The sequence below is a fragment of the Acartia tonsa genome, chromosome 11, assembly GCF_053477335.1.
Source record: "Acartia tonsa isolate MP-2025a chromosome 11, ASM5347733v1, whole genome shotgun sequence".
Classification (NCBI taxonomy): domain Eukaryota; kingdom Metazoa; phylum Arthropoda; class Copepoda; order Calanoida; family Acartiidae; genus Acartia; species Acartia tonsa.
The window spans coordinates 25,568,212-25,577,360 of NC_137270.1; the positions used below are offsets into that span (position 1 = coordinate 25,568,212).

At 32.0% G+C, this 9,149-nt stretch overlaps 1 protein-coding gene and 1 long non-coding RNA gene across 2 annotated transcripts in view; both read right to left on the bottom strand.

Annotated features, from left to right (window-relative positions):
• LOC145331907 (uncharacterized) overlaps positions 1–167 on the bottom strand; it is a 48,461-nt gene extending 48,294 nt beyond the window's left edge. The window contains exon 1 of the mRNA XM_080176780.1: positions 89–167. Coding sequence (XP_080032906.1) covers positions 89–157 — 69 coding nt within the window. The 5' untranslated portion in view covers positions 158–167. The remainder of the gene's footprint in view (positions 1–88) is intronic.
• A 1,089-nt stretch (positions 168–1,256) lies between these two features.
• On the bottom strand, positions 1,257–8,857 carry LOC145331207 (uncharacterized). Its single transcript, XR_013883697.1, has 3 exons — positions 8,773–8,857; positions 8,246–8,390; positions 1,257–1,331 (listed from the first exon to the last, which is right to left on the bottom strand). It is a non-coding gene; the product is annotated as an uncharacterized LOC145331207 (long non-coding RNA).
• Between the last annotated feature and the right edge of the window lie 292 nt (positions 8,858–9,149).

Sequence of the window (9,149 nt, forward strand, 5' to 3'; positions counted from 1 at the left end):
CTGAATGTCTGAATGTATGAATGTATGAATGTATGTATGTCTGTCTATCTATCTATCCATCTACCTATCAATCTATCTATCTCCATACCTGCTGAACATAAGCATCATATTGAAGATACAGGTTGAGCTGTACCCTGGGAGTTCCAGGTTCCTGCATCCAGCCACATTCACCTGACCACACATGTAATATTATACTTCATTTCATTGTCTGTGTGTGAGTGTGAGTGTGTGTGTGTGTGTGTGTGTACGTGTATGTGTTTGTGTGTGTGTAGCCATAGTTTCTAAGTGTTTGTACTGATATTATGTAAGTGAGTATTCAAACTACTCAATTATCTCCCTTCTTACACAATGAAGGGGAAATCCGAGTACCACTGAGCTACGACGCCCCTTCTGTTATACTCATCGATTATTTTCAGACCTTGGAGTAGAATAAGACGCTTAAATTTGCCTCTGATGTGAATGGGAATGTACACAGGTTTAAAGTAAAAACAAGTTGCAGAAACTTTTTTTAGTGCCTATAAAAATGATGTCATACTGGACTACCATAAGTCAATTAAAATGTATACGGTCATTTGTAATTTAGTCTGTTTATTTGCCTATTCTTGGTCAATTATATTGTATTACGTCCTTTTTTTTTACAGGCACTATATAAAGAGCTTCCAAGTTGCAAAGATAATAAAAATTAATTAATTTTAATATTACATTCCTCTGGGTACAGTAAGTCCAACTTCATGACTGCCACCTCCGGTCACCTGGCAGCTCCTACTGATGGAGGAGGCTCCTTTCTTTACCTGATTATTTAGGTCAAAATATGTTTTATACTTTAGAGTAATACAATGGAGGGGGAAGAGGTTTAATAACTTTATGTCCCCACCCCAAGGACCCTGTACCGACTTTCAATTGGGTCTTTGAAAATCAACCAATAGCGTCGGGAATATCATCACAGCCAAGTTTCTACAAAAGAGCAGAAAGGAAAATGCTAGCAGAAGAAAAAGGTCCCTAACAGGTGGATCCAGGTAGTTGTCTGGTTATACATCTATATTTATAGATTTATTTTTAAATCCCAAACTTCATAAACTGAAAGATCTTATATTATATATAAATGTAAGAATAATAATAAAGTCAAAATGTATTTAAAAGTGAAGCTTTCTAAAAATATATAGGGCGTCCGTTTTGTAAACCCCCTCTCCTCCCCCCCCCCACCCTCCAAAAAAAACTTTGATGTCCTTGCTCTGTACATTTCAAATATTTATATTTTATATTTGACTTTCCTGGGTAGGAGTTTCAACGTAGAGGACGCCAGTAAATGGATCCAGGGTTCGAGCCAATATCTGAAAAAAAGTTAATAACAAATATAATAAGTTCTTCAAGAATAAGGTAATCAAATTTAATAATAAAATCTTTTATTTTATATAGAAATTGTTAATCATAACCAAGATAAATTTAAACATCTTATTTGTGTATCCGCGGTCAACGATCTATATAACAATATTTTGAATTTAATATTTAAATATGTATTTGATAAAAAACTACTTCTTCCAAAAGAACGAAATTAATTTGAAAATTTCACCAAACTTTCTTAAATGAAGACATGCAATAAGCCTTTTAAATTTTTCTTTTGAAAATATGGTCAATACTAATTTGTATCAATTTAATTGAACCGAGCAATTAATTATAAAGCCTTAAATGGGACAATATAAAGGAAATATAAATATTTATATCAAAGGATATCTTTTTTACATAATAGTTTTATAATTACATCAATGAACAGTGTCATCCTTATTTCTGTTAAACAACAAAGTATATTACACACTACACATTGTTGAATATGTGTGTTTTCAAATTAATATATTCAATTAGAATATTTAATGACCCTTTATATTACGAGGGTCTGGGATAACCAAGGTGTTTATACAGATCTGAATAATATTAATTATTATTTTCTTTTCTTTCTCTCTTCCCCAAATAAGACTTTTTTTTTGTAATAGGCTAAATCAAATGTATTTCATAGGCTATGTGAAGAGTTAAGGTTTCTAAAGGCTTACACAGTCTTTTACATTTATAAGTATAAGAAACCCTAATTCCATGGCTAGACTAATATGTTGTTACTAGAATTAATATTTTATATACAGATATTAGTGTATAGTAGTTATACTGCATAAATGATAGCTTGCCCCCTTGCAGTCGAAAAGATGTTGATTTCGAATTATATTACTGCAGAAGAAGTAAGATTTGGGGAATGCCTTGGCCTGTAACTCAATATCTTTAAGACAATAGTCTTGCAATCAAAGGTTTATTTTGTTATCATTAACCCCTGGGTGATATAGTAACACCTTCAGTTAATATGAACAATGTCCTAAGATCATAAAAAAGTACGGGCTATTTTTCTTTTTTTTTCTACATCATGTTGGGGTTTCTAACCTTGTCAGACTATCCCCCCCCCCCCCCTCCTCCTTCAATTTTAAGTGGCACTTTGAGTGAAACTGGCATTCTTGTCACTAGACTACCTATTACTGCAAATGATTATATTTCCAAATAAGTATAAGATTTTTGTTCACTAATGTATGAACACCTTATCTTATTGCTTGAAATTACTCTGAATTATGTAATTTTTCATCATTGCCCCACTACAAATTATTTAAATGGCTTGTTATGCATATTTAGATAAAATAATACACTTAAAAGTGAAAATCTGTTGAAAATAAAATAAAATCTGCTCCTAGATATTTGATAAAACATTTCATTGTAGAACGTTATGTTTACTTCTTGGAAGAAAAAAGATTTATTTTAAAAATAACTTTATTTTTGATTGGAGTTACCAGAAAAAGAATTTTCATTAAGATCTTTGTTGATTTCTTTTTGTTAAATCCTATTTAGAACATACTTTTGTTTTTTTTAAGATTGGGGTTAGAAAAATTAATAATTTTAAAATTCCCTAATACAATATTTTCTTTAACAAAACAAAATGCATTGGTGCCTACAAAAACAAAATACTGCTTCAATTCAAGTTATCAAATAATGTAAACAAAATATATTTATTTCTTTTTTTCTTCCTCAAATCTATTATCTATGACGTCCATAATTTTTTCCTAAAACCTGTGATATATTTCAAATTCTCTTTAATTCTATTTTGATTTGATTTCCAACAAAACATAATATTGTTTTCTCTTCAGGGTGAGGTTTTAGAGGGGGTTACTTTTCACTTAAGCGGTTATATTCTATTATATAAAGTAGTAAGTTTTTTTTCAATAACTACAGAATTGATAGAGTTCTACTTTTGGAAAGCCTCACATATTTTCTGGTATGGTTTTAGGCTATTTTATTTTTATATTTAAGCTTTTTGCCACTTTGAAAACAATAAACCCCTCATAACCCTAACTACTCTAGCTAAAGAAAACAATAATCCACTCATAACCCTAACTTCTCTAGCTAAAGAAAACAATAATCCACTCATAACCCTAACTACTCTAGCTAAAGAAAACAATAATCCACTCATAACCCTAACTTCTCTAGCTAAAGAAAACAATAAACCCCTCATAACTCTAACTTCTCTAGCTAAAGAAAACAATAATCCACTCATAACTATAACTACTCTAGCTAAAGAAAACAATAATCCACTCATAACCCTAACTTCTATTGCTAAAGAAAACAATAATCCACGTTTAACCCTAACTCCTCTAGCTAAAGAAAACAATAATCCACTCCTAACTCTAACTTCTATTGCTAAAGAAAACAATAATCCACTCATAACCCTAACTTCTACTGCTAAAGAAATCAATGATTAACTCATAACCCTAACTCCTCCAGCTAAAGTAAACAATAATCCACTCTTTCCCCTAACTTCTCTAGCTAAAGAAAACAATAATTTTCTCATAACCCTAACTACTCTAGCTAAAGAAAACAATAATCCACTCATAACCCTAACTTCTCTAGCTAAAGAAAACAATAATCCACTCCTAACTCTAACTTCTCTAGCTAAAGAAAACAATAATCCACTCATAACCCTAACTACTCTAGATAAAGAAAACAATAATCCACTCATAAACCTAACTTCTATTGCTAAAGAAAACAATAATCCACTCATAACCCTAACTCCTCTAGCTAAAGAAAACATTAATCCACTCATAGCCCTAACTTCTCTAGCTAAAGAAAACAATAATCCACTCATAACCCTAACTTCTCTAGCTAAAGAAAACAACAATCCACTCATACCCCTAACTTCTCTAGCTAAAGAAAACAATAATCCACTCATATCCCTAACTCCTCTACCTAATTGGTTCAAATAAAATGAAAAAAAAAATAAAATGTTTTCAAAATTTGTAAAAATAGATTTCACTAGAATACAAATGGAAAGCTCAGTGACATTTGACTGTAAATTATATTGGTCCCCAAAGTTTTATAAGCACGTTCTCTGGTACATTGCATTAAAAACTTTATCTTAATATTGATCAATATCTATAAAAAAATATTTTATAAGTAAATTTGAGTAATGAATGTTAATTGAAATTAAATCTGAATATGAAATGTGAAAATGGATATAGTATACGTGGATGTTATGACAGAGTAAAATTTGTCTTCAATTTTAGATTTCTAATATGGACCACATTTATTGGTAAGTTTGTTTATCCAGTAGGAGTGGAAGGGATGGGGTTAAGAGGCGGAGGGGGGGTATCGTTATTTTAGCCAGCTCAATATCACTTGATCAGAGTAGATGAAAATCTGGTGTAACATCCAAGTAATTATATATGGATTAATGTGTTTGTATGAACTTGTTTAATATTCAAAGTTGTTAAAACAACCAAGTAGAATAAAATGGATATATTATTACTTTGATGTTGCACCAAATTTTCATATACTATAAATCATGCTCGCAGCTAGCTGGCTAAAATAACGATACCCCAGTCGATCCCCTTTGCCCCATTCCCTTTCCTTCCTACTTGATGATCGAACTGACCAATAAATTTTAATAAAAAAGTACACCACAAGATGTAAGTAATACCCAGGGAGGAAGGGGACATTGCACTGTTGATTACACTGATACCCATAGTTTTATAACGTTTCCTTATTTATTTGCTTAAAAACTTTGGGTACTTTTAGCAAATTTTGATTGGTTGGAACACACTAGCATTGGTCATACTGTTCCATGTTTATCATAATTGGGGGTGTACTTCAATTTATCGTCATTTGTCTTATCCATTAAGATCCCTGAATAGATGATTTACTTAAAATTTGCCATTATTACCACTTTTAAAGATTACTAGAGACTACGCCCCTAGAGGCCTCTAGTGCCACTTTAAATGTTGGTTTTTTAATTCAAGTCTCTACGATTCCTATATATTTAGCGATCAAGTATCTACAATACTTCTTTATGTTGCGTAGAAGTCTCTAGGCGAAATGCTTTTTTTCCGAGTTTTTTTTTGTGACTTTTCTTTTGTGGTGGTGGTACCCTCCCCCCGAATAGTTATAATCCTTCCCGGGATTTATGAGAAGCCACCCTGTAAAGGAGAATCATATCGGTTCAGCGGTTAGCAAGATCCTTCGTTACAAACAGACAAACACACAAACAGACAGACTATATTCCTGCTACTTTATTATAAGAATTGTTATTTGTTGATTTGATAAATTTGGACACTGCTAGTTTTAACCAACCAATGAAGTTGTTATAGAAGTTCTCAAATTTTTAGTCCACAAATGAGAGAACATGTCTATAAAGATTGGGTACTAATTAAGTCCCCTCTCAGATGTTATAATGATTTTTTTTATGCACATTTCCTAATTTATCTTAATTTTGTTACTTTGACGTGCAAATGCTTTGATATTGTCAGGGAAAAAGAGACATCAGACAAATAAATTACTCTGGTAACCAAAGTTTTTCAGTTCTAATTCGTTGGCTAAAAAATTTAGTTACTTTAATGTATTTTTTAATGGTTGCTTCAACTTAAAGCGTTCCAACGTTTAAACTAATAATTTTAATTAACAAAAGTAGTAATTTTGTTTCTCATCATTTGGGTATAAATATAAATTTATCGTCCATTGACTTATCCCTTAATATGCTTTAATATAGTGAGGAGGATCAACTGAATTTGAGCTACCGATTGTGTACACAGTTTCCTCATCCTATCTCAATATTTACTACTAGCTAAACAACTTCAAACTTCCCCCAAAAAAATCAAAATTTAAAAAAATTAAAATTTGAAAGTTTGAAGTTTTTTTTAGCTAGTAGTAAATATTGAGATAGAATGAGGAAACACCGAGGAAACTGTGTACACATTCGGTAACTCAAATTCAGCTGACCGTGAGGAGAGCTCTAATGAATATTGTGTACAATAGATGTTCAAATTAGTGCCCCATTAAATCCGTATATTGGTTATGATGTGCGAAAAGAGTTTGCAAAAACAACAATTCACAAAGGGAGGGGAAATTGGCCGGGATCTAAAGGGATAAGACAATTTCCCAGTACATCCCCAATGACGATACACAAAATTACCCCTTCTGTAGATTACAGTATGTGGTTGGACTTTTTTGGACACCAACCAATTAAAATTTAATGAAAGTTTCCAAAGTTGTTCAGCTAACGAATAAACAAACATTATCATAAAACTTTGGGGACTAAAACAGCCTATTATCCTCTCTCCCTGATAATTTGAACTATGAATTAATATCGTAAATATCGTATACATCTGTTGCCAATACAACGAAATTTACGGAGTAACAGCAAGTAAATTGGAAGGGGAAGGAGGATTTGCGCTGTTGTAATAATTTGCGGATAATTAATTTTGTGGACGTGAAGTCCGACCATTCAAATTTGGCTATTCAACTTTCAACTATTTAAACATAATTAATCTCCTACTTACTCATCTAGCTGCCTTGATTCCAGGCGCAGGAATATGCATTCCCGCAGATAAACATTATTCGTGGAAAAGTTTGGGCACTGAAGAGTAAGTTACCAAAGATTTTTAATATGTTTATAAAACTTTGGGGACTAGTATAATTTACAGTCCAATGTCCTCAGCTTTGTATTTGTATTTTTATGATATTGATTGAAAAAATATGGCTGAGAAACAGATTTATATCCGCTGGATTAGAACCGGTTTCTGGCCATACCGAAAACTCATGTATCGTATTGGATTACATACAATTTTCGGTCCTAGGACAAACGCAGGAGTCCCAAATGCAGGAGTGGACACCCAACCTAACCTATTTTTGACAAATTTTTAGTTTTTTTTAATGCCTAACTCCTGCGGGGTGCTTATTTATACATTCATATCTTAACTTAACCTAATCTGTATAGAAAAACTTATAAATATTTCAACACTCCTGCGTTTGTCCTGGAACCCAATTTTCTTCGAATGCTAAAATAAAAATGATAATATGAATACCAGCCCTTCGAGGCCAGCAATATTGGAATTTATTCTATATTTTTGCATTTTACTATCCGTGGAAAGCTGTCTATAATGTGATGCGCGCGATGAATAACTGTTCTGGTATTAATATAATTATTGAGCTTTGTTTTAATGGTTCAATTTGAAAGAGAGATGATGTCAATCTCCCATTGAATTTTGATGCTTTAAATTCACAATATTTTTTTAAAAAAATCATAAAATCAATTTAATCATATTTTTTTCTAGAAAACTTATTCCTCAAAATGTTAATCTCCACTTAGCTCTAATTACCTATCTATCTATCTAGCTACTAAATACCTCACTATCTCACTTTATAGGTATTTTGCGCCAATTTTGTTTAAATAAATTTTACATATGGATTGATAGATGAATTAATAGATAGATAATAAGGGGGGGAGGTGACATTGTACTTTAAATTATACTAGTGCCCAAAGTTATAACACGCTCACTCATTTGTTGGCTTAAAAACTGTAAGGAAATTTAATAATTCTTGATTGATTGATCGTATTCTGAAACTATTCAACCAATATTTTTAATTTATCCATGTTTGAAAACCTATCGACCATTGTCTTGCCTTTGAGATCCATAATATTGATAACTACATATATAAAAAAAATAGTTATTTATTTATAGAAATTAGATGAAACCAGCTTTGTTAGCCTAGATGGGCCAAAGGTCCCGACTAACAAACTGTTAATATTAATATTATGCTTTTTTTAATAATCGTGGAAAATTGTCTGCAATACGAGCTAAACATGATTTTTCAGTATGGCTGAGAACTGGTTCTAATCTAGCGAATATAAATCGGTTTCAAAGCTATACAGGAGAAAAACTATACTCACTTTAATTTGATTTCTGCTACAATCCAACTGAACAGTGATATAATCATTAGGAGTGATTATCTGCATGCTACAATCACCAATTTTATCACAGGTTAACATAATCACAAGACTGAGTAGGATAACCCATCTTTTAACCACACTATCTCCTAGATTTTTTTTAACAATTACGTTAGGGCTTACTTTTATGGTTTATTAAATGGTAGGTATAATCAAAGAACCACCAAGCTTTTCGTTCTTTCGGTCGTCTGGCAGTTTGTCCATTTAGAATAATTCCTACTTAACAGGGTGACTTAACAGTAAGAAAAAGGGAAATGCATTGGCCCAAAACATGCGCAACTTTGCTTAGTTATCACTTTCAGATAAAGGTCGTTCAATCAAAGGGTTGGTTGCTTTTAATACCCTACAGAGGGTGTCATAGTATCGCATCCTATTACAAGCGGATGCTCTTGTGTTGATCGTGGGAGATTTCAACCCCAATGATTCTAAATTTAAATAAACTAAAATAAATAAATTAGTAAGCTCTAATCCCTGAATCAATTTCGCCCATGGTTAATCTGCTTGTTCTAGTTGTAATCACAATTTTTTTGTTGTATCTTCACTCTTTTAGATTCACTACTCTACTGATAAATAATACATTTTTTTAACATGCTTCTGTGTGCCATTAGTCTGTGTGTGTGTGTGTGTGTGTGTGTGTGTGTGTGTGTGTGTGTCTGACCATATCATCCTTACCTACATATGTCTGTGTACATTGTGTGCATGTGTGTATGTGGGTGTGTGTGTGTGTGACTTTACCATAGAGAAATTTTTCATCTAATATGAGTGGTTCCTAAAACTGCCCAATTACAAGAAAAGTACAGTAGAATTAAAATTTAAATAGGCCACAAACTCTACTGTTAAATTCTAG